The 23834-nt window shown below is 34.4% G+C and overlaps 4 protein-coding genes across 4 annotated transcripts; 2 read left to right on the top strand and 2 right to left on the bottom strand.

Annotated features, from left to right (window-relative positions):
- Positions 1-2493: 2493 nt before the first annotated feature.
- On the bottom strand, positions 2494-3219 carry LOC132185443 (cysteine-rich repeat secretory protein 38-like). The gene has a single exon (XM_059599215.1). It carries the CDS (start codon positions 3217-3219, stop codon positions 2494-2496), a length of 726 nt encoding a protein of 241 aa, XP_059455198.1.
- Positions 3220-5933: 2714 nt separating this feature from the next.
- On the top strand, positions 5934-6530 carry LOC132185441 (LOB domain-containing protein 24-like). The gene is made up of 2 exons (XM_059599214.1): positions 5934-6129; positions 6246-6530. The coding sequence occupies exons 1-2, from the start codon at positions 5977-5979 to the stop codon at positions 6528-6530; spliced, it is 438 nt and encodes a 145-aa protein (XP_059455197.1). The 5' UTR covers positions 5934-5976.
- A 9827-nt stretch (positions 6531-16357) lies between these two features.
- On the top strand, positions 16358-18001 carry LOC132184660 (F-box protein At5g07610). Its single transcript, XM_059598376.1, has one exon. The coding sequence runs from the start codon at positions 16569-16571 to the stop codon at positions 17775-17777; it is 1209 nt and encodes a 402-aa protein (XP_059454359.1). The 5' UTR covers positions 16358-16568; the 3' UTR covers positions 17778-18001.
- A 1133-nt stretch (positions 18002-19134) lies between these two features.
- LOC132184129 (serine carboxypeptidase-like 13) lies at positions 19135-23171 on the bottom strand. Its single transcript, XM_059597641.1, has 14 exons — positions 22930-23171; positions 22336-22481; positions 22169-22245; positions 21937-22059; positions 21742-21844; positions 21499-21536; positions 21270-21371; positions 21077-21163; positions 20854-20985; positions 20567-20638; positions 20361-20479; positions 19751-19864; positions 19578-19632; positions 19135-19488 (listed from the first exon to the last, which is right to left on the bottom strand). The coding sequence occupies exons 1-14, from the start codon at positions 23106-23108 to the stop codon at positions 19405-19407; spliced, it is 1431 nt and encodes a 476-aa protein (XP_059453624.1). The 5' UTR covers positions 23109-23171; the 3' UTR covers positions 19135-19404.
- Positions 23172-23834: the final 663 nt, after the last annotated feature.

The raw sequence follows: 23834 nt of genomic DNA, 5'->3' as shown, positions 1-23834 counted from the left end.
GTATATGAGAATCACCATACTCGGAATGATGTGTGAATTGGACGATAGTCCATTCCCTTACAAGTGATAATACTTAAAAATATATTTCTTACACCAAACTGTTATATGACTCTCATACAATTAAAATGATGTGACGGTGAAGATTAACTTTTGTTGATTCAAAGGTTAATTTTCACTGTCACATAATTCTAATTATAATATGTTAGTCGTATAATAGTTTCTTAAATAACATTATTCAAAAATTGAGAAATTTGTACATACGATGCAGCTCCCGCTCAAAAAGTATCCTTAATTCTCTTCACAAGATGTGAAAAGTTTCGCGATTGTCGTATTGAGACACACTCCACAAGTAGACCTAGAAATGCCTCTCGAAGTCAACCCATACAGTTTAAAGACCCTTTGAGCTTCAAACTTCCGACTGTGTACAACATTTCCAACCGAACAATTTTCTTGACATGTTGTCGTAACAGCTTCGATTGGTGTTCGTTTTTGCAAATTCTTTTGGTTTCATTAAGAACGAAGCCCCAACAATTTACATGCAAGACATTAAAAAATACTTCTCTACTTTACATCATATCAAAATGTTTTTTCAAAAAAAAAAAAAAAATCTATTCAAGTAGGTTGCTGTCAATCACTACATCACAAACAAGTAGCCATATAATGTGAGCTAATAAGTAACTTAATTCTATCTTAATCGCTATAGTTCCCTCACCATCTTTTCTTCGATCATATTCTATGATTATTTTCCTTCGAATCCAGCTTACATCCATTAGTAAAATAGTGAAATGAACGGTGAAGATTCTATAATATCTCACCCCCAAGACCCACAAGTAATGGTAGAAATCACTTTTGTGTCACTTTAAGAATAATGTGGTTCTTAAAATCACAATTAGACTTGTGATTGATTACTATTAAATTTTGATCAAATAGTTATATTAAAAGCCATCTCATTTTTGAAATGATACAAAAATAACAGAAGAGTAACTTCGATCTATTACTAAAAACCCACAAGGGCCGCAAATCTAAAAACACCCGCTAATAAGAATCTAAGATAAACCAAAATATACTAAAAATCCATCCAGCCCATTCCAATGGATGTAAGCTGAATTAGTGCATAGATAAAATAGTGATAGTGGGTTAAAGAAAGAATTAATTGGAATAGTAAAAGTGGATAGCTAAAATAAAATGAAAAAAAAAAAAAAAATTCTTTAGCTAAAATTTGCTGAGTCAAATGTAAATGCTCTTAATCCCGAACTGATGACACCTTCCTTCACCTTGGGGTGGGATACTTCGTCACCCTCTGGACATTACTAGAAGACTTGTTTTTGGAGTAAGCCAGTTTATTGGTTAATATCTGATGCAGCGTGATTTCGTGAGATGCAAGAATAATAGTAAGAAGAATGAATAAATACTTTTAAGACCTTGATTCTATCAAAGATCTAATAAATATTCTCAAAACGCTAGACCCTATCTAGGGTTTGAAGGAAAAATATGAAAAAACTCAACTCTGAGCACTCTTGTTGATAAAAACTGAATAATAATAAAAAGTTACATTCTAGGGTCTGTAAAACATGTATCTATAAGCCCCCCAAACCTAAATCTAATAATAATACAAATAGAGTCGGTTTCAGCAAAACTGTGCGGCACATCTGCAAACTCGTCCGAACGAGGTTTCAAACAAGCCTCTCTGTGACTCCCACTGATCCCTCCTTTGAAATCTTGTTCGAACGAGATTGCATACGAACAATTTTGCCCAGCTTTCTAGGATTCTTTTTATGGACCATTTTGACCTAACAAACATTGGAATTAGCTGAACCTTGTGAAACATGACTTTGTAGATATTTGAATTAGATTTCCAATGCCACCAAGCTTGCTCCAATCCAAGATCTAAAACTCTAGATATGGTATTTTTAATAGAACTCGTCAGGTGCGAGTTTGTCCTTACATCATCGCTATTTTTTATGGAATCCTTAGCTTTCTGGTCTTCATCAATATCTAAGACTCTTTCGTCGTACGTCTTATTAGTATTATGAGGATTCACCTAGGCAGGCTAGGCTAGGCTCTTTGTATTTGTCCTATTTTTATTGATCATAGGTTGTTGTTGTGGTATCTTTTTGTAGACTCTATTCCTAATAGAAACAAGCTCTCATGATTCTCTACAGCCGACTGCTCTAATACAATCCTGTAACGCTCTGTCAACTTAAATTAATAAGAGAAAAATACATTTTGCCGCCCTTACATTTTAGCACCTAATGTCTAAATATCGATGAAAAATCCCCACAATATATACATATGGTTTACAAGTAGCAAACATTGGCAAAGAGGCATCATATTAATTACATTGATGGTTTTAATCCACACGCACATGTGGTACCTTGGAATATATAAAAGGAAATTTCATTAAATAGTAAATGAGAATGGCGGCTATTACATATACCCTGGATGTCACTCCATTCCCTTACAAGATATATATGTTGAACAATATTCAAACATTCAATTGTTGAGCAATTGGTACATCTCATATCTTAAGATGCAGCTCCCACCCGAATTGCGTCCTCCTCGTTTACCATTACACACAGAGGAAACTCTCATGATTGCATAATCTAAACAAGTCAAACAATCTAGGAAAATCAAGTCCCTCGTGCACTGCGCAAACCCATAAAGCTTCTCCGATCCCGCGAGCCCCCGACTTCCGTTTGCGTACATCAGTTCAGACTGATTAGCTCCTACGGCAAGGTGGATCAATAAATCTCTTCTGACTCCGTTAAATGTCGCCGCCGGCTCCTTGGCATTGCCAGGGTCGCAAGTCACCGCCGATTGGTAGTCAACTATACTAAAGAAATTCTCATTTTCATACTTGTATAAGCATTTATCGTAGCCTATGGTTGCGCCTTTTATATTCGGGCAACGGTTGCGAATCTCTTTGCTTGCATCAACAACGCAGCTCGAGCAGTCTACATCCACGACATCAAACCGACAAAGAGCGAGTCCGTACACTTCACCCATCATAGCCAAACTGAAACCTTTGTTTGCAGGTGTTTCAGACGACTGTAAAGCTGAGAGGCGTCGTAGGCTTCCGTCGTAAAAGTCTTCTGTGAAGAAAGTGCCGGAGCTTGAACAAATGTGATAGATTGGGTCGTCGCCGGAAACAGCTTTCAAAAGAACAAGAAGAAGAAAGCTTACAAGATAAAGCGAAGAGAGGAGTTTTGAGAAAGACATATTTAGTTCAGGCTTTAATGTACCACGGCATATATATATATATATATATATATATATGTGTGTGCGCGCGCGCGCGCTCCTTTGTTCTGTGCGGTTTTTAGTGTGCAGATGCTAGTATTGTTACAGCCAAATCGAGTAGTTACTCTAATCAACTCCTCCTGCTTTTTTGCTTAGAAGAAAAAACAAATGTGTGTATAGCTTGAGTAATGTTATAAGTCTTCATAGAGTTCTCCTAGAGTCATCCTAAATGTGATATAGCTTTTAAAATTACCAATAGATCAAAAATCAATAAATCACATCTCAAATTCAAGGGTGATTTTAAAAGCCACATCACTTTTGGGATGACTCTAGGTGGATTCTAGGAAAACTTATAGCATTACTCGTATAGCTTACAATTAAGTAGCAAATTAAGGGTGAAAAGGCGGGCGGTTATTAACCGCTCGCTAACCACTAACCGCCTATATATATATATAAAAGTTCATGAAACGTTGTTATATGTTGTAGGGTATTATTGTATTACCATAGAAACGATATCGTGTTGGTTTTTTTTTTTTTTTTTTAATTTTTAATTTTTTATTTAAAAAACGGTTAGCAGTTATTAGGATTATTAAACACTAATAGGGTTATGAACCGCTAACCGCCCGCCAGTCGGTTAGCGAATTTTAATTACTAATTGCTTAGGCGGTTATAATTAGCGATTTTAGTCAATAACTACTAACTGTAACCACCTTTTCATCACTAGCAAATATGGCAATGACCAACGAGGCATCATACTTCATTGATGGTTTTAATTCACACATGGTAGATATGTATGATTAATGTATCGAGAACCATATTCAGGAATAAAACGAAATTTCATTAAATAGTAAATGAGAATGGCCATACGCAGGAAGATGTGTAAATTGGGCAATAGGCCATCTCCTTACAAGTGATAATACTTGGGTTACGTTTGCAACGTAGGATGGCTATTCCATTAAAAAAATGAATACCTTTTTTATTGAAAGTGAAATAATGTGAAGTAAAATAGCATTGAAATAGTCATTCTCTCATGGGCAAGAGAATGGTTATTCCAAGTGTTAGATCCTTATTGCATATTCTAACACCAATACTATTCTATTCCACCTTATTTTACTCTTAATAAAAGCTATTTATTTTTTCTAATGGATTGAATAGCCATTTTGCAAACCAAACATGACCTTAAAGATTTGTGGTATTGAGAAATTCGTACATCTCAAATCTTACTGTGCAGCTCTCGCCCAAGTAGATTCCTCCTTGTTTCCCATCACAGAAGAGGGAAAGGTCCATGATTTCAACATCAAGACAAACCCCACAATCAGAGCTAGAAAGGTCTCTCGTGCACTGAGTCAATCCATACACTTTATCTGATCCCTTGAGCTTTGAACTTCCCCATGCGTACAACTTTTGCGATCGAAGGGTTTCGTTGGCAAGTCGGCTCCACAAGTTTTGGGTGTAATCTTTTATTGGGTAAGGACGAAGAATTAAATGCAACTTCTTGTTGCACAGCAGGATAATGAGGTGCGACATGTGTATTACGGCGTGGTGGTGATCCTTTGAGGTTGGGTTGTGGGCTGATATTAACCACCCACCTGCATCCGTTGTCTGCATCTATCCGCTAACCATTATTTACTATCTACACATGCATATGCGGATAGTATTTTTTACTATCCGTATAGGCGGATGCGGATAGCAGTTTTAGATTACATGAATACGGTTACTAAATGCATTCACATTCCCTATATATATATTCAATAAATTTACTCAAATGCCGTCATTTTAATGTTTAATGCCAAAATGACTCTTTTTAGAGTATGAATAGGTTATATATGTTTACATTGTTTTCAAAAGTAATGTAAAATTAATATATTTTCAAAACAATAGGGCTTAAAAAAAATTAAAACAAGCGCAAACACTAAAAATCAGCTTAAATTAGTTTCAAAATCATTTAAAACAGTCCTATTAGTGACCCAAAGAGGCATTTTGTATATGCGGTTGCTGATATTGCAAATAATCACATCTACATCCGCATGTACACTCTTACTTTGAGTATCGAATGACGTGACTTAGGTGTGGATGCGATCTCCCGTGGTGTGTTTCCACCTACTCCCATGGTATTTTTGGACATCTGGCACTTCTCGGGCTTAATTGGGCCTCAAGAGGTTCCATGGGCCTTGGGATTTACTAAACGGGTATACCAAACTTCATTGATGGTTTTAATTCACACGTGCATGTGGTACATATCTATCAAGAACCATATTAAGGAATAAAAGGAAATTTTATTAAATAATAAATAAGAATGGCTATACCCTGCAGGATGATATGCCTAAATTGGGCAATAGTCCATTCCCTTACAACTGATAATAATTACTACAATATTTTCTTATACTCTTAATCAATATCATCTAACATTCAAGTATTGAGAAATTCGTACATCTCATAATACATTTTTGCTATACAGGCAAGTTAGACAACGGTCGAAAATTTCCATTCTAATTCTCTTGGTCTACTCTTACCATCTCAGAAGCTTTCCTTTCTAATCTCCAAATTCGAAAGAAAAAACTAGCCGTTGGAAAATCTCTCCAAGCTATACCTCATTGTTTACAATACAAAAACTCTCCTCTTCTCTTATTTATATAAATAAATCACCAAAATCTCCATTAGATTTTCTTCTACAGAGAGCAAAATATTGAGGAAATCTTTCTGTGATATTTTGCTTAGATTCTTTCTTGGATTTGAGCCATGATCTCTCCTCGTTGTGCAGCTTGCAAGTATTTGAGAAGAAGATGCCCTTCAGATTGCATTTTCTCTCTTTATTTCCCTCCCAATGATCCTCAAAGATTTGCTTGTGTTCACAGAATCTATGGTGCTAGCAATGTCGCAAAGATCCTCCAGGTAATATAATATATCTTTCTAATTACTACATATATATATAATTAAATATGTACTTTTTATGAACTCATTACACTAAATCCCATGTTTATTATTTCTTGCTCTTTAATTAAATTCAGCAACTCCCACCAAATCTCCGAGCTCAAGCAGCGGATACTTTGTATTTCGAGGCACATTATCGCATTCAAGATCCTGTTTATGGGTGTGTTGGAATTATTTCTCAATTATATCAACAAATACACAATGCAGAAAGCGAGCTGGCCAAGACCCAAGCTGAGATTGCCTTCCTCAATTGTAATCCACAAGAAGAAGTACAGCCAATTGAAGCCAATTATTCCAACTTCAACAATTTATTGCCCAACCAATATTGTCCTCCTTCCACTCAGAATTCTTGGTTTAATTAGATTTTTTTTTAAGGATAAATTTTTTACAAACTGGATTGTTAGGGATTCTTTCAATATATGAAGTATATGAGAAGTACGTGCTACTAAAAAAACATGCACTTATCACATGTTAAAGGACACACAATACTTTTAAGGAGGCTAGATTGAAGGAATTATTCTGTAAAGCAGTTTGTATGAAATTTCTGTCCTTTTTATGAAAGGCTAATTTAACACGATGGAAATAAAAGATTTCTCTTTTCCCTCATCAGCATATAATTTATTCTATATGTATATCAATTACGAAAGCTTCGTCTTCTTCTTGCATTCCAACCCTGCATGCACTATTATTCCAAGAGGTGTGAAAGAAAAAAATGCATGGAGCCCCTCAAGGTTAACAACGAAAACAAAGTTTATTTCCTTAATTGGCTTTAGATATTTAATTTTTGGTTAAATGGCTTTTGGTAAAGGTCGTAAAAATATACTTAAAAAATGTTACTTTAATTATAAACGGATTAAAAAGTATGCGAAATGTTTCATATTAAATTTAATGGTAATTTTTAGTGTTACATTTGGGAGTAAGTATGAGAGTCATGATAGTGTGTCTAACATTTCTAAAAAAGTTTAATTACCAAGCTTAAACTAATTTATCCGGCTTCAAAAGGTAGGAGTGTGAGAGTAATGATTTTTCTATTTTTACAATTGCTAATCTAATAGCTAATTTTTATTGTTACGTTAAGTAGTTGTATATGAGTCTATTAAATAGTATTACTTATATGGTAATCTCTAGAAAGGATTAAAATAATGGCCAAACCTTGCTTCAAATTCAAACCAGTTTTAACTGAATTTAGTGGAAATAGTCTACTCTTTGCTCGTGGTAGTTAACCCCACCAAAAGAAAGTCTTCTTCCTATTATTGACAGTTAGATTTGGCATGTCAACCATAATTCTATGTTTTTTTGTGTGTCTAAATATATGTGTAGGCTTATTTTATACATTTTTAGCGGGTATGTGCTACCATAGTTACACGAGCATAAAGTAGCCATTCAAATTATTGCCTCTTCTGACTTTTTGCTTAGAAGAAAAGAAAAGAAAAAAGAAAAGAAAAAGAAGGTGTATAGCTTACAATTAAGTAGTAAATATACGACATCATACTTCATTGATGGTTTTAATTCACACATGTGGTAGATATGGATGATGTGTAAAACTAAATTTTACTAAGGAAAAAGTCTACATACACCCTTCAAACTACCACCTAATTAACAATGTCCCTCCCAAACTTTTAATTGTGACAATGTTCCCCCCAATACTAGAAAAAAGATAAAATGCCCCTATAGATTTCTCAATAAGACAAAAATACTCTTATAAATTCAAAAAAAAATTAATTTTTTTTAAACAAAAATTTTATTTAAAAAAACAATTTTTTTTTTAAAAAAAATTAAATGGAAATGTTTAATTTTGGTAGTTTGGGGGGACATTGTCACAATTTAATGTTTAATCACCACATACCCCCCCTCAAATTTTATTTATTTATTTTTTTTGCGAGAAAATAGCCTCTTTCATTACTTCCAAAAAAGATCTCGAACCCAAGGGATTCTACGAGAAAATAGCCCCTAAAATTTTATTAAATAGTAAATGAGAATCACAATACATTGGATGATGCGTAAATTGGGCAATAGTCCATTCCCTTACAAGTGATAATACTTTTTTTCTTTTTTTAATGGAAATATGAGGATTTCATTAATCAAAGATCACAAGCATAATGTTCTTATAGAGCAAAGCAAAAAACTCTTACAGCAAAAACATAAAGCTTTGCAAAATCATAGCTTATGAGGTTACAAAGTCATAGATACAAACAAAACTTCTTACAATCAAGTGATATCTATGACTTTAATCTTCCGTTAGTAAAATAATATAAAGAGAAGAAATTTTAGCCATAATACTTTCTGCAGCTTTCTCATTGAACTTATATAGAAAAGAGTTACACTTGTATTTGATCACATCAAGCTAACAAGATAAGTTTTGATGTGATAAGAAGATAATTACATTTAAACAAAGGATAAGAGATAATACAAGAGAATAATTACAATCAATCAAAAGAGAAGTGATACAAATAGATCACTCCTACAAAAGATAAGTAAGAGTTCTAGTAGAAGATGGAAGTTTATGGCGGCAGGTCTCTGGTACTGCGATCGAGCTCCCTAGTGAGTACGCTCGATCGCACTCGGGATGGTTTTGAACTGGTACTCTCTGATACTACGATCGAGCGCCCTAGTGATTGCGCACGATCGCACTCGGAACGATTTTGCACTTTGGAACTCTCTGGTACTGCGCTCGATCGCTTTGAAGTATGCGATCGAGCGCTCTTATCTTGAGTAGCAGCACACTTCTAAACAAACCACCTCAGACTCATGGGAGGAGGAACTTTACCACAAATGACCGTTACGACACAAACCTACAAGAGCTTGCAGATTATCTTTCATATGAAACACCAATCAAAGGTTTCAGTCTTGGTTCCAAGGGTCAAAGCCCGAACCAAGTATATGGTCTTGCTCTTTGTCGTTTTAATGTTGTAGATGCAGATTGCTTGGGCTGTGTTGTAAATGCAAGCAAAGAAATTCGCAACCGTTGCCCATATAGCAAAGGTGTAAACATAAGGTATGATAAATGCTTGTTAAAGTATCGAAATGAGGATTCTTTGGCCAGGTTGATCACCAGGGTGTGGTTTCTTGCAACCAGAATAATGTGAGTGAGTCCATTATATCATTAATTAACAAAACCAAAACATATTTGTGGAGCCAACTTTCCTACGAAACTCAACGGTCGCAGAAGTTGTACGCAGTTGGAAGTTTAGAGCTCGAAGTGTTAAGGCTATCCCACATCGGTTGTGGAAGGGGCTGATGGTCAATTTATAAGTGTGAGGAAAAATTTTACCTCTTGAATTAGCTTTTGGGGTTGAGAGAGGTCCAAGACCACTTAACACAAGGACTAGATAAAGTGTATGGGTTGACTCAATGCACAAGTGACATTTCTAGCTTTGATTGTTAGGGTTGTATACTTCAAATTCTAGGGTTAATAATGATTAATTTAAAATAAAAAATAAAAAATAAAAATAAAATAAAAATAAAATTCTCCCTCATTCCATTTATTAATGAGAAGAAAGTTGAACAAAACATTCAATGATTATAATATCATGAACACACTGATCAAGGGGCATTCTCTATATGGAAAATAACAGCATGTATGCTGTAGTTAAATAAATGATAAAGATTAAATCTTAAAGTTAACTTAATTTTAGAAGCTTTTAATAAGGGAGAGAAAATGAAGAGAAATTTTGAGAGATTCAATCTTGACCATTGATTAAACTACAGCATGTAAGCCGGATCCGGACCACTTATTCCCTGACAAAGAGATGTGATTGCCTTCTGTACAATTTGGTTTGTATGCGATGGAAATATATTCAGCATGCACTTCGCTGCATTTTTTAAGCTTCCAGCCACGCACACTCCACACATGTCCTGTCTTTTTAAAACTAGAAAAAAATGCAAATAATTCTACCTTCATATCACATAAAAACACTTTTTCAAATAAGATTAAAAAAAAAAAAAAAAAAAACATTTTTCAAATATGTTATTGGTGACCTCTATTACCGGCGCTTAAGGTAAATTACTTGTTGCCACATAATACAAGCGCCAATAAATATTAAACATGTCTGACACTTAAGTAAATAGAGTAATGATAAAATGAGGACTAGAGTCTTCCTTATATCATTACTCAAAACGATAAACCAAATTTGTGTTTTGTTTTGTCTCTTTAAATATATTTTTTTATGCAATTACTATTCAATTCGTTCTATTGAATTTATTTTGCGAATATCGTCTTAAAATTGTTAAGAAAATTATATGAGAAAGAAGAAGAATCATAAACAAAAGTTGGCTTTGAGGGCATGTTAAATCGCTATGTTTAAGACGAGATTTGTCCCCAGTCGATCATAGTTTGGACTAGCAAACTATATGCTATTTATAGACTTTGAAGGAACACTCGTGCAAAGGGATTCGGCTTACATGCTGTTATTTTAATAATAACATGTATTCTGTAATTTAATCAACGGTTAAGATTAAATCTTAAAGTTGATTTACTTTAAAAAGTTTTAATAAGAGAGAATGAAAAAAGATTTTAAAAAATTCAATATTAACCGTTAATTAAAGTACAGTATGGATGCTATTATTTTGATAACACCATGTATGTAAGCCGAATCCCGTGTAAAGTCACAACTTTTCAATTTGGATAAGCATAATTCATAAAGTTAAATGAACACGGGGGCCTTGTGCTGGCCCATGGGGCCCAGGTTGCTGCAGGTCCATGTCTTTACCGTTGAACCACCGAACCACATGTTTGACATCATTCTAAGCAAAAGTTATATAACAAGGCATGGAGTATTGCAACCACAATAATGTAAGCAACAAGTCCTCATCATTTAAGGAAAGCAAAGAAATTTTGTTGAGCCAACTTGCCAAAAAAACCTCTTTGGTCGGAAAAGTTGTTCGCAGTCAGAAGTTTAAAGCTCAAAGGATTAAATAAATTGTATGGGTTGACTCAACCCGAGGGACATTTTTCTTTATGTATTTTTATGTCTCTTCAAAACTGATGTGACTTTTAAAATCGTCATAAAAGTGACTTCTAGCATTATTCTTTTTAGGTTTACATGTGAGATTTGTCTTGATTTAACAATCACCAAACTTTCGCAATCTTGTGATGGGAAACAAAGATGACACTTTTTGGGCGGGAGTTGCTGTTGGGTGGTCATGAGCTTCTCTCAATCCCAAAAGCTAGCTCAAGAAGTAAGGTTTTCTCTCACACTTATAAAGTGACCAACAATTCCCTTCTACAATTGATGTGTGATAACTCCAACAGTTGTACCGTAAGATATAAAATGTCCAAATTTATCAATACTTTAGTTTTTACCCAAGAAGTATAGAAAATGCTTGAGTGTTACAGTTGAGCAAGGCTAAATATTATATTCTCATTCTATTTAACTAATGTGATAATGCAAATTAGTTATTGGATTTTTTTTTTTTTTTTTGAACAATTGCTGGCCCAAAAGCTATGAAGGGCATTGTCACATGAGCATGGTAGGATAAGGGACGAATGAAGGTGTATTTAGCATTACTTACTACAATTTTTTTTACAAATTCACGTTACTATCTAAATGAGTGTCACATGGTATAACATGAGTGAACAAATTAATCAACAAAATTTGACATACAAATTTAATTGTTTAGTGGCTAACATAGCAATCCATTTGAGTATCATGTGAATTGCTGTTAAATTACTAGTTATTTTAAAAGCTTAACCTCATAGAAATATGTAAATTTAATCACTTAATCAACACTTTAACACTCTCTCTCATGTGTGAGCTCAAACTCCTTTCTAATAGGAGAGACCCAATACGTAGAATATTTAATTTAAATGGAGTAATTTGACGGAGTCAAAGTTTGATTCCAGGACCTTTGACTCTGATACCATATTAAATTACGAGTTATCCAAAAAACTTAAGCTTATAAGAAAATGTAAATTTAATCACTTAATCAACACTTTAACAATTGCTACATCTCTTTATAAGAAAGTTACAATAAAAGTTATAATACTCCTAACAACACTCTTAAATAATCAATACTTAAAGGCGATCTTTTATTATTATTATTATTATTATTATTATCACTTGTAAGGGAATAAACTATTAATTTTTTTTTGAAGAATATAAACTATTAATTTACGTCTGATCCATGGTGTGGCAATTAGGTACCGACCTACATTGTGACCAAAAGAAGCCATTGCCCCATTGATTTTCAAAATTAAATTTAACCTATATTAAAATTAATTAAAACTTGTCATTACTTTGACCACCAGAATGAAGTGACATTTCTCATATTCTATTTAATAAAATTGTCTTTTAATCTTTAAAATATGCATCATTGGTTCTGCGTGGATTTGAAGGCTAGAAGCATCAATCAAGGATGTAATGTTGTCAAAAATTGTCAAAATACAACGTGAGAAGCGTTGGAATTGTCGTTGTCGTTCCATGATGTCATGTTGTCAGAAATTGTAAAAATACAACGTACGTGAGAGCGTTAGAATTGTCGTTGTCGTTTAATAATTTTGAAAGTTATATTAATTTTAAGAAAATAATAATAATAAGACTAACATTTAACATTACTTGTCACAACGACTCCCCAAATCATTTACAAGATATTCATTTTGTTTTTTTCCTTGATATGTCCATGCAATGAAAGGAAGAGGGAAGATTCAAATTAAAGGCATTCATTTTTTTTTTATAAGCAAACTACGTACTCATTTAACTGCTTTAACTTTTTGTGGGTGGTGAAGTTATGAAAATCAACGCAACTCAATTATGTCTCTCCTAAAAATTGGTTAGATTACCTCTCATTTTGAATTTCTCCTATTTGTAGGCTATTTATGGCATGCACAAAGGGTTCGTGCGGCTGTGGTCATATTTGAAAACATAATTGATTGCGGGCTTTTTTTCTTTTTTTTTTTAATATAAAACCTTTTTTTTTAAGTAAAAATATTAACAAAAAAATTCAAAGCACAAATGACTCAAAATTAATTTTACTTTTATATTTATTTTTAATAAAAATAATAACTTCAAATACAAAACACTAATAAAGTACAACTTTTTATAAAGATAAATGCTTTACCATTGTTTATATATTTATTTACTATTGTTGTTTGGCAAATGCTTCCCCACCCACTCACCTTAGTACAGAGGATATGACAAAAGAAAGATAAGTCTCCAGGCTGAAGTGATGAGAGGGCATGTGCCTATGAATTGATGTGAAGATGCTACAAAAAAGGAACATGCTGCTTAGCTCAAATTTCAGCAACTCAATTATTGGACATGAACCACAAGGAATCCCTTCAAAATTTTTATTTTATTTTATTTTTTTAAAGATATATCCTTAAAAATTTATGTCTTACCCTCCAAAAAATCCTTTTTTACGAAAAAAAAAAAAAAGAAAAAAAAAAAAAAGGTTTTGTTCACTTCTGCCTGAAACTGTTAATACTTGAAAGTTGAAACTTCCAAATTGAAAAATAAGTAAGAATCTATTATGATGCTAAGGCAAGAGTTTTTTTTTTTTTTTTTTTTTTTTTTTTTTCTTTTGGTATGGGAAATATTTTTTTTATTGAAGAGGCTACAAAATTTTTATGTTAGATTAGGTTAAAATTATGATGAATGTTACGGTTCCTCATGTTATTCTCCTAATCGTATGTGAATATTATTTTTTTAAAAGGTTAAAAAAATAAAAAAACTTTACCCCAATGGTCTATCATATTCTATCATAATCTATATGTGAACACTAAAAAGAACTGTAGTATTTCTCTAAAATAATATACATCCCAAAACGTTTATATTGAGTGACTTGATTATAAAGATGCTCATAAATGTTTACATTAATTTTTTATTTTTTATTTTTAACAATGTATAACATTTATTGATAAAATCAATCAAGTAGAGGCAAAAGCTCCCACGTTACAATATCATAAATACAGTTTGAAATTTCTTCAACCCAAATCTTATCAACGACATCCAAAATTGCCTCTCTAGCAAGGCTATGGACATCTGAATTGGCATCCCGCTTTACATGATGAATCCTCCATGATCTCAATTGGCTCAACCCTTCTTTGATTCCATCAATTAGATGATCAATTTTGCTCGAATTCTTTCCCGTCAGTTTGATTGCATTGACAATTTGTAAGGCATCTTCTTCCATAATTATATCAAGGAAACCTATCTCAGAACATAGGTTCACTGCAACAGATTCTAGCAAACCAACACAGATCTCGCATAATCCCGTACTACTAGTCTAAACTCAATACACCCTTGAACTTTATTTACCGATGCATCTCAATTTACTTTGTACAAACCGATGTGTGGTTTTTGCCAAAGAGTAGGTGGTTCTTGGTATGTAGGACTTTGTACTTCCAACTCGTTTGTATTAGTCCGTTGGAACTCATCAATGAAATTACATACATTAATTCTTTTATTAGATGATATTACACTTTATAGATAATTTTAAGGAACTACAATTACTCAACGAGTGATAGAGAAGTGTGGCTAGCTGGACGAGAACTTCATAGACTACATCCGTTTGGTAAATTGTCTATATTAAATAAATAAAATTGTAATTTGACTAATAGATTTAAAGTCATAAGATGCTTTACCCAGCCTTACAATAACAGCCTAATTGAGATTTTGTTGAAAAATATAGCTTTTGTCTATCTTTTAGGAGAAAAAAAAAAAAATCATTTTTAAGCTTATTTTTGTAGAACAAATAAGCTTTTGTCTTGCTTTTGGCTTTTTTAGAAAGAAAATATATATATATTTTTTCAAGTGCTTTTTTCTAAAGATTTTTTTTTTTCTTGGAACTATTTTTTTTTTTTAAATGTATTATAAGCTTTTTTTATTTATTTATTTATTTTTTTAAGTTTCTTACGCAATTTTAAACCCAGAATGTAAAAGACAAACCCAACTTTTGTATATAATTGTTGTGTAAAAACAAAAAAAAAATGTATATTGTCAAGGGAAAAAGAAAACCAGTCAAATCTTTCTTTTTGAGCAAAAAAAAAAAAAAAAAAAATCATGTCTGCTCACACGTCAATCAGCCGAAAAAAGACAATAATAGCCACCACACTGGTGGTGCACACGTTTAGGTGACGGTTTAAAATTCAGTAAAAATGCAAAATTAATTCTCATGGTTTTACTCATTTGCAATAAACTTTTTGGGTATAAAAATTGAGTAATTTAAGATGAATTAATTATTAAATTTTAATTTAATAATGATTTTAAAAGTTATATCAGAAAGTACGAGAGTGAGAATGAGACTGAGAATGTGTGTAATATTACTTATTAAAATTAGTTGAAACATTATTGTAATAAGCAAAAATAAATAAATAAATTAGCATCAATTATATTATAACACGTGTCACATATAATTAAAAAAATTGTAAAAAACAATAAAAAAAAACTTGAGGGGTGATCGTGATCGAATCACCCTAATGGCCAAATGATGATGTTCAAAATCATTTATGGGTAATTCAACCACCTCCCATTTGATGGAAGGAATGACTGGCCACTCCAAGGTTATGATGATGTCTTAAACCATTTATGGGAAACCATTTATGGGCTGTTCAGCCATCTCACAGTCCAAGGCTATGATGATGTCCGAAATCATTTATGGGTAGCTCAGGATCTCCCATTTGATGAAAGGATGAATTTTTCAAACTTTTAAATTATCACCTAATTGATAATGTCCTCTCAAACAATTAAAAGTTATTAACGTCCTCTATAATGATGAAAATACGCTTAATAAAATTAAAATTTATAAATTTTAGAAAACTCGAATTATTAAAAAAAAAAAAAAAAAAAAACTGGGAGTGGAGATTTAAAAATTTTTCTTTTTTTTTATTCAAATTTATAACAGTATTTTTGTTTTATTAACAAAAATTTACGGTAATTTTTATCTATTTTTTGGCTTTTGACAAAACATTGACAATTTTTTAATAATTTTTAAGAAATGTTTTGAATTTTAAAAAAGACATTGTTAATTAAATAGTAATTTTTAGAGAGTATGTCGATTTTTTAAAAAAATTAATTTTTTAATTTTTTATTTTAAAGTAACACGTATCATAATATAATTAATGAAAATATTTGGTATTCCCCTATTATTTGCTTAAAAAAACACACACACACACCGGCCCCACCTATTTATTTATTAATTTTTGCAACTTATGATGGTCCCTCAGCTTGCTCCACCCACACCGGAACTTACTCATTGCTTTGAATTCACTTTCATGGGAAATTGTCGGGAATCATCAAAAGAAGGCAACTTTACACTGAAATTTCGGTAAAACTCTTGTAGTTCGAAGTGGAATTTTGTGTACGAAGGAGGAAAGTGAGTATAACCCTGTCGTTCTCCTGGGCAAGAAATGCTTTACTCTTTTCTCTCAACAATCTCGTTTGGTGAAAATCGGGAGACGAAGAATGCCGACCACCAATCCTCATAACAATGCCTCGGCAGCGGCTGAGACGGTCGGCGGCAATGACGATATTGTGACAGAGATTCTCATCCGTGTCCCAGTAAAGCCTCTTCTCCGCTTCAAATGCGTGTCCAAGCGTTGGCTGTCCCTCATCTCCGACTCTCACTTCTCTCGCCGCCACCACCACCACCACCACCGCCACCGCACATCTCTCTCCGGCATCTTCCTCCGCAGAAGTACCCCATCTCACTTCCAGTTTGTCTCTCTCGATGGAACCCATTCTAGCCCTCCATTCACATCCCTCGACTTCATCGCTCATAAGATCAAAGACCCTTCTTTATCGGGTGTCAAGATTTTACAGTCCTGCAATGGATTGCTCTTGTGCCGTAGCCTCAACAAGTCACTGACAGACCAAACCCATCATTACTACGTGTGCAATCCCACCACCAAGCGCTTCTCAACGCTTCCTCGTCTTAGTATTGAAGGACCCATTATAATATTTGGTCTTTCCTTGGCTTTTGATCCCTCCAATTCGCCTAATTACCAAGTGGTTTGTGTTCGCAGCAGTGCTGTCTCATTGTATTCTTACCAAATCGAGATATACTCGTCCGAGACTCGGGCTTGGAGGCCCTGTGGCCCTCCGTTCGTCGCGCCGTTCGACATGGTGTTCGACAGCGCTGTGTTTTGGAACGAGGCGGTCCACTGGCTTAGTCCCTCTGGCTCTGCTTTGTGCTTTGATGTTGACAAGGAGGTTGTTCGAACAATGCCGAGTCTTCCCGGTTCAGACGCATGGGGAAAGAGGAGGTTCAGGTATTTCGGAGAGTCTGGTGGCCATTTGCATCTAATTGAGGTCTGTGGTTGTCGCACAACCCAATTCAAAGTCTTTGAGATGGCGAGCGACTGCTCTAGGTGGTTCGTAAAGTACGAGGTGGATCTTGGTTCAATTGTTGTCGCATTTCCGGAGATTGTTCGGGAATTCCTCGACCCACGTGACTCTTGTTATTATGCGTTCGTTATAGTTTTTGTTGTTACCAATGAAGAGGAGGCAGAGCTCTTGTTGCACCTACCTGGTAAGATCATATCTTATAATCTTAGGGATAAGAGTTTCAAGAAGCTTTGCGAGTTAACACCCTATCATAATGAGACTAGGAGTTCATTGCAATTTGGATGGCTCGATGCATATCAATATATCGAAACTTTGGCTTTTGTTTGATGGGTTATGTGTCTGAAAGTTGTTTCATAGTTGTCACCTTTCAGGTCATTGATGTACATGTGGGCTTTATTTGGTGCCCATTGTTACTTGCATTTCCAGAAATTGTTGAATTGATAAGTTGTGGTTATTTATAAACTCGACTTGATGTAATGCCCAAGTTATGGTAATGAAGTATGTTATATGTATATGTATGGAAGGAGCTGTTGAATGTGGAATGATATATGCGATTAGGAAATTGAATTGTTGGCCTAATTCATTATATTAAAAAGATAGAGTTCGATTGACTAGTTGGAAAATGATGTACTTGTCTAAGCGTGGTAGGATTACCTTTATAAAGAGCACACTTTCTAACTTGCCTGCTTATTTTTTGTCCCTATTCCCTCTCTCTGCGGGTGTTGCAAACCGCGTAGTGTGATTTCTTATGAGGCAGGCTAGGTGAAGAGTTTAAAGTTCACTTGGTAAGCTAGTCCAAGATATGCTCTCTGATCTCTGAGGGGGGGTTGGGTGTTCAAAATTTGGGAAGTTTGATTGTGCTCTTTTGGAAAAAAGGCTTTGACGCTATGTGCATGAGCAAGAGGTGTAACAGATAGTTGTGGTGGACTTAAATTTGGCCCTTCGTGGGGTGGGTGGTGTTATAATGAGCCTCTTAGATCGTATGGGGTGGGACCGTGGAGGTATGGAAGAACATCAAGAAGGGTTGGGGGATGTTTTCAAGTCATACTAGGTTTGAGGTAAGAAATGGCACCAAGGTTAGATTCTGGTATGAAATGTGGTGTGGGGACAAGGCCTTAAGGAAAGTCTTTTCAAATTTATATGGTATTGTTCGTGGAAAGGATGCTTCAGTAGCGGCTCACTCGGAGTCTTCTAGTGACTCCAATCAGTGGAACGTAAGATTTTGTTAGAGCACCTTATGGAACGCCTTTTTTAGTTGTTTTGGGTGATGCCTGGTAGAGTAACCGATTTGTGTGTTTATTGCGGACAGGTGGTAAAACTCGGAGTACAGACATATGGAAATGGTGCCTTCTTGCCTCTTGTGATGTCTTTAGAGGGGAAGAAATAACATACGTTTTGATGACCGTGAGAGGACGTTGGTGGAACTTGAGTCCTTTTTTCTTTTTACTTTTTATACTTGGACAGCTGCGTTTATAGCTCTCTGGGTGCTGAATTTTCATGAATTTTTTTTCTTCCTTTTTCTCCTTCTAGCTAGGTGTTTTTCTTGTATACTTAAGTAGCACTTTTCGTTTTTTAATGATATTTCGATTGCTTATTAAAAAAAATAATAATTAGAATGCTTATTGTGAACTGTGAATCTAGATCTTCATCATTACACTAGTTAGTGATTGTAACCATCGGATTCTTATTATTAGAACGTACAGCGTCAAGAAAGATAGCTTTGTGCTGGCTTGTTGCTTCAGTCTGAAACTGGATCCATATCATTGCCTACGACAATCACTATCGATGTGTCTTTCATGGTTATGATAGGATTAGAGAGCGATAAGTGAGTTGAGAGAAAGACTTTTCAGAGTTTCTTTACTCTGCAATCACCATTGAAGTGCGAAAATTTTCATTTTAAGCAAAACGTGCTTCCACAATCTCAGTTCACCAAATAAATGTCAATCAGTCTCACTTAAATGGGGAAATAAGCCATCCACCTATCTATCATGGCAGCACACTCCTTAACCATGTATTCTGCAGCAAAGTGGCCTGCTCCCTGTACGAGGAAGAAAAATATAAGAAACTTTGTTTAGATTTCCACTTGTAGACATTTAGATTGAGGAATCAAGTTCAGGATTTTCTTGCCTTTATTGTCACAAATGTCAAAGTGAAATATTCATTCATCAACTTCTTTGTATATCTGCAATTCCATGAGAAAGAGAAAATGTTTCAGGCTACTGACATCTTGAGATTGGACCAGGGCAGAGAGAAAGGTCCTTGGGAGGGATGGTTTAAGGGATTAGCAACTTGAGACTCACCCTGTAGTTTGACCACCTAGCGACCATACTCTCCAGCTTTCATCTGTTGTCAAACCGAGAGAGCTTATCCATTCTTGTGTGCCAATGTGTGGAATTGACATGTCATGGTCACCGCTGTTGGAATTGAAAGATTGTATTAGCCAGTATTGTTGGTAGCGTACATTTGCTTGTTCTACTCTTTTTGTACTCATGCTAGGAGATAATCAAATTTCCTCAGCAAAAGTAGATAAAGATAAAAGGATGCCGAAGTTTTGCTGCGTATACTGTGTGTCCAAACATATTTTACTAGGTGATTGATGAAGGAAAAAGCAGGATTATGCAGTCCCAAGTCCTTGATGCCCTTGTTGTGAATGGACTCTCTAAAGATGTTACAGAAAGGCCATACTTGATAGATGTAAGTATAGGTTTAGAGTCGAAATCGTTTAAGAGTTTTCGTGTTCAAGAAATTTATGAGAGAATAGCCCTAGATATTGAGAGATGAAGCTAAATTTTGATGTACATTTTGTTGATTCTGCATATCATGGAAAAGTTTATTATATATACACTATTAACTAATAAAGTTCATGAAAAATGAAAACAGAGGTGCTAAAAGTTCTTTGCTAGATTTTACCTGTATATCAATAATCGTAGGTCAGCATTGGTGAGATTTCGATGATAGCTGACAACATTAGTGACATCCTTAGTATAAGCTAAAGTGGTGTTACAGTATTGCCAAAAGGTTTTTGTCCCCTGGAAGAAACATCACAAAAATATTATAGTGATTCTAGGTTATAAGTACTGTTGGATACTATGATATGTGATATACACTGCATGTACCTGTCGAACACCAAGAGCCTCTTGGACAGCTTTGTTATTCGCCCAGATGTAGCACAGCATATGGTTATAACTCTGATATGAGTTGAACAAATGTGTTAATCACTTCAACTTGTATCAAATAAAATATTATTGGGATAAAGTTTTCCTCCAAACTGGGTCGGAAGAAATTCCTCTGACTTGATTTATTAATAAATTAAGTTGAAAGAAATTTTTGCAATCTAGTTTAGAGAAAAACTTTGTCCATGTTATTGCTTTATTGATACAATTCCACACCCACACGCACTTACACGACACCAAAGTGAAGGACTGGACACTTTTGAGAGGTATCTTCGAACTGAATCTACGTCTTCATTTGGTTCTGGCATTGCATTGCTGCAATATGGTTCCAAAATGTGTACCAAATTTATATCATTTGTGAGCTGCAAATTCAAATGATCACCCATTATCAGTGAATATGGAAGTTGATGATGAAATAAGTCCAAATAAGGACAGTTTTTGTGGTCTTCTAACCTTACTAATAGCAGCAACGTCTGAGGTGCATGCATAATTGCTAGAATTTATATTCACATAATTGCCGTCACAGCTTGTTTTGGCAGACTAAAAAAGCATGAAAATTGACAGATTATAATTTTGTAGAAGATATTCATTAGAAGTAAGACAAAATTTAACCAAAAAATAAAAGACTTGTTAAACACCAAATTACCTTATAGAGTTGATCTGATATGAGAGTTAGCCTATGAGCATAAGGGATTCTTGCATTCATGTCAGTGAATGAATCTGTCACAGGGTTCCCAAGCACATACCCCTGATAACCATTTAACATCATTTAATCAACCAAACTTTGAAGATTCAGAATCATAATGCTTGAAAGATTTTTTGAGAAAAATGAAAACGATATAAATTGATTCTAGGAACAAGATTTAGATCATTACTTTGAGGTTAATCATTGGCACTGTTCCAGCTTCATTACCTGCAACACCATGATGAAATGAAATGCCAATTTAGAGAAATTGGCAGATTAAGGTTAACCTATATAGGTTTATACTCTTGCCTCGATATGAATCGAACCCGACACGCGACCATCCATAAGACACATATAGGCTGAGTTGAAAAAGAAAAGAAAAGAAAAAAATAATAACTCAATTTGAAAGAAAACTTTTGTCCAAATAAACTACCTAGGACTATCTGTTGCACAATCATTGGAATAGGTATGCCAGAGTAGGAGTCACCACCGATATAGAGTTGATTTCCCAAAAACTGAGGGTGCAAATCCAGCCACTGCAGAAAGTTTGAAATTAGAAAGAGAAATGAAAAACACCTCAACCCACAGCATAAAAGTTTGAAACAGAGAACCCTGTTTTCTCACACACCTTTAACAGAAATTCATAGGCTTGTGCTACAAATTTATAGTCGTCCATGATATAGCCGTCATAGCTTTTTGAATAAGAGAACCCAGCACCAACGGGTGCATCCAAATATATGATGTTGATGCCCTGAATATCATCATAATCACATTTCATTGAAATGAAAGAAAAAAAAATAATAATAATAAATCTGTCACAATCATCAAGTTGTCATGAAATGTGCAAAAAGATGAAACACCTGCGTCCATGCCCATGGGTTATCCTGAAGTGTTGGTAGGCTCCCATTGTAATCTCCAAGTTTGAAAGTTAAAGGACCTGTAAATCAGACACCATTTAAATCATTTTTCTGTGCATTTTTCTGCATAACCAAACACCCCACATGGAAAAAGATGAGTAAAAACATACCACTCTCAAAGAAAAAACCGGCGAGACTGGAGCAACCTGGGCCTCCGGTGATCCAAAACATCAGAGGGTCTCGCGAAGGGCTTCTTTGTGACTCAACAAAGTAGTAAAATAGCTGCACTGTCTCGTTATCGCCAACACCAATATATCTAACAAAAGTACAACATAACACAGATTAATTTTTTTCATTTTTCTTTTAAATTGACATATGTTTTTTTATTGACATATATTTTTTGAACACGTGATTCTTACATTTGAAAATCATATGCTCTAATAAAGATGAATATGAGTTTAATAGGCTAGTTTATCGGAATTTCGTTCAACCCAATTTGAGCGAGTGTGGTTTTTAACATTACATACTTCTATCTCAACATTATTACACCCTGCAATGCTAAAAACTATCAGCTCTTGATAAATAAATAATTTTTTTTAAAAAAAAAAAAAAAAAAAACAGCTAATTGGCACGAACAATGTAACACGTCATTAATTATGATGAATTAGTGGTGGGATTAAAGTGTAGTTTTTAGCCTGAAAAATGTTATACACACTCTCACACTCTTTGGCTTTTTGGATCAAGTAATTAGAAAAAAAACTCACCCGGTTTCAAGCGAGAAGGGTAGGTCGCCGTATCCCGGTAGAGTCGTGACGATGGTTGAGGTGTTAGAGGCGGAGGTTGCTGCTGCAAAGAAAACCAGTAGAAGAAGTAGACACAAACATGTCCTAAAAGGATTCAGCAAAACTCTTACAAGGTGCCGTTCACTCGCTTTTGGTGCCATATTTCAGACAAATGCAGCGAAGGCCAAACTCTGAGGCCTTGTTTGGCAGAGACAAATTAGTTGGCAAAAAGTCCCCAGATGTTGGGTTTTTATGTTAGAATTCAATATAATATTTTGGTGGTACCTGTAAGTCTCTCAACTAGCTAAACGTCAGAGACCCCCCAGATGACAAGACGCTAAGCCTTGTTGTTCAAGAGGTACGAATCTTTGGTGACACCTACGCTTTGGGAGTCGCTGCGTTTGGTTTATTTTATTTTATTTTCTTTTCTTAATAAAAAACATAAGAGCGTAAATTATTTAAAACATGTCATGGAAGAGAGGAAAGAGATGGTATACAGGAAGTGGAATATTGAATTGAAAATTGAGGGAATTGATGGAGACCGGATTTGAACGGGTTCGGTTACCATGTGTGAATGTAGGCTATTGCAGCATTATAAAATCTTTCAAAGACTTTTTTATTTAAATAAAATAAAGATAAGAAAAGATAAAGTGCTATCCAATTTATAACATTTTTCTATAAGATAAACGTATCCTTATAAATTAAATTAAAAAAAAAAAAAATTATGAGGGTTTTTTTTTTTAATATATTTAGGGAAGGAAACTTGAAAAACCTCTTCTCTAACTTGATTTCTAGGTGGTGAGAATTAAAAACGTTGGACAAGCCATTAGTTTATTCTGTTGACTTGACTCCTTTACTACAAATATGATTGGTTAGAAAAACTTTTC

The sequence above is a fragment of the Corylus avellana genome, chromosome ca6, assembly GCF_901000735.1.
Source record: "Corylus avellana chromosome ca6, CavTom2PMs-1.0".
NCBI lineage: Eukaryota > Viridiplantae > Streptophyta > Magnoliopsida > Fagales > Betulaceae > Corylus > Corylus avellana.
The sequence above is the reverse complement of the archived record's forward strand: the minus strand, read 5'-3'. Positions and strand labels throughout refer to the sequence as shown.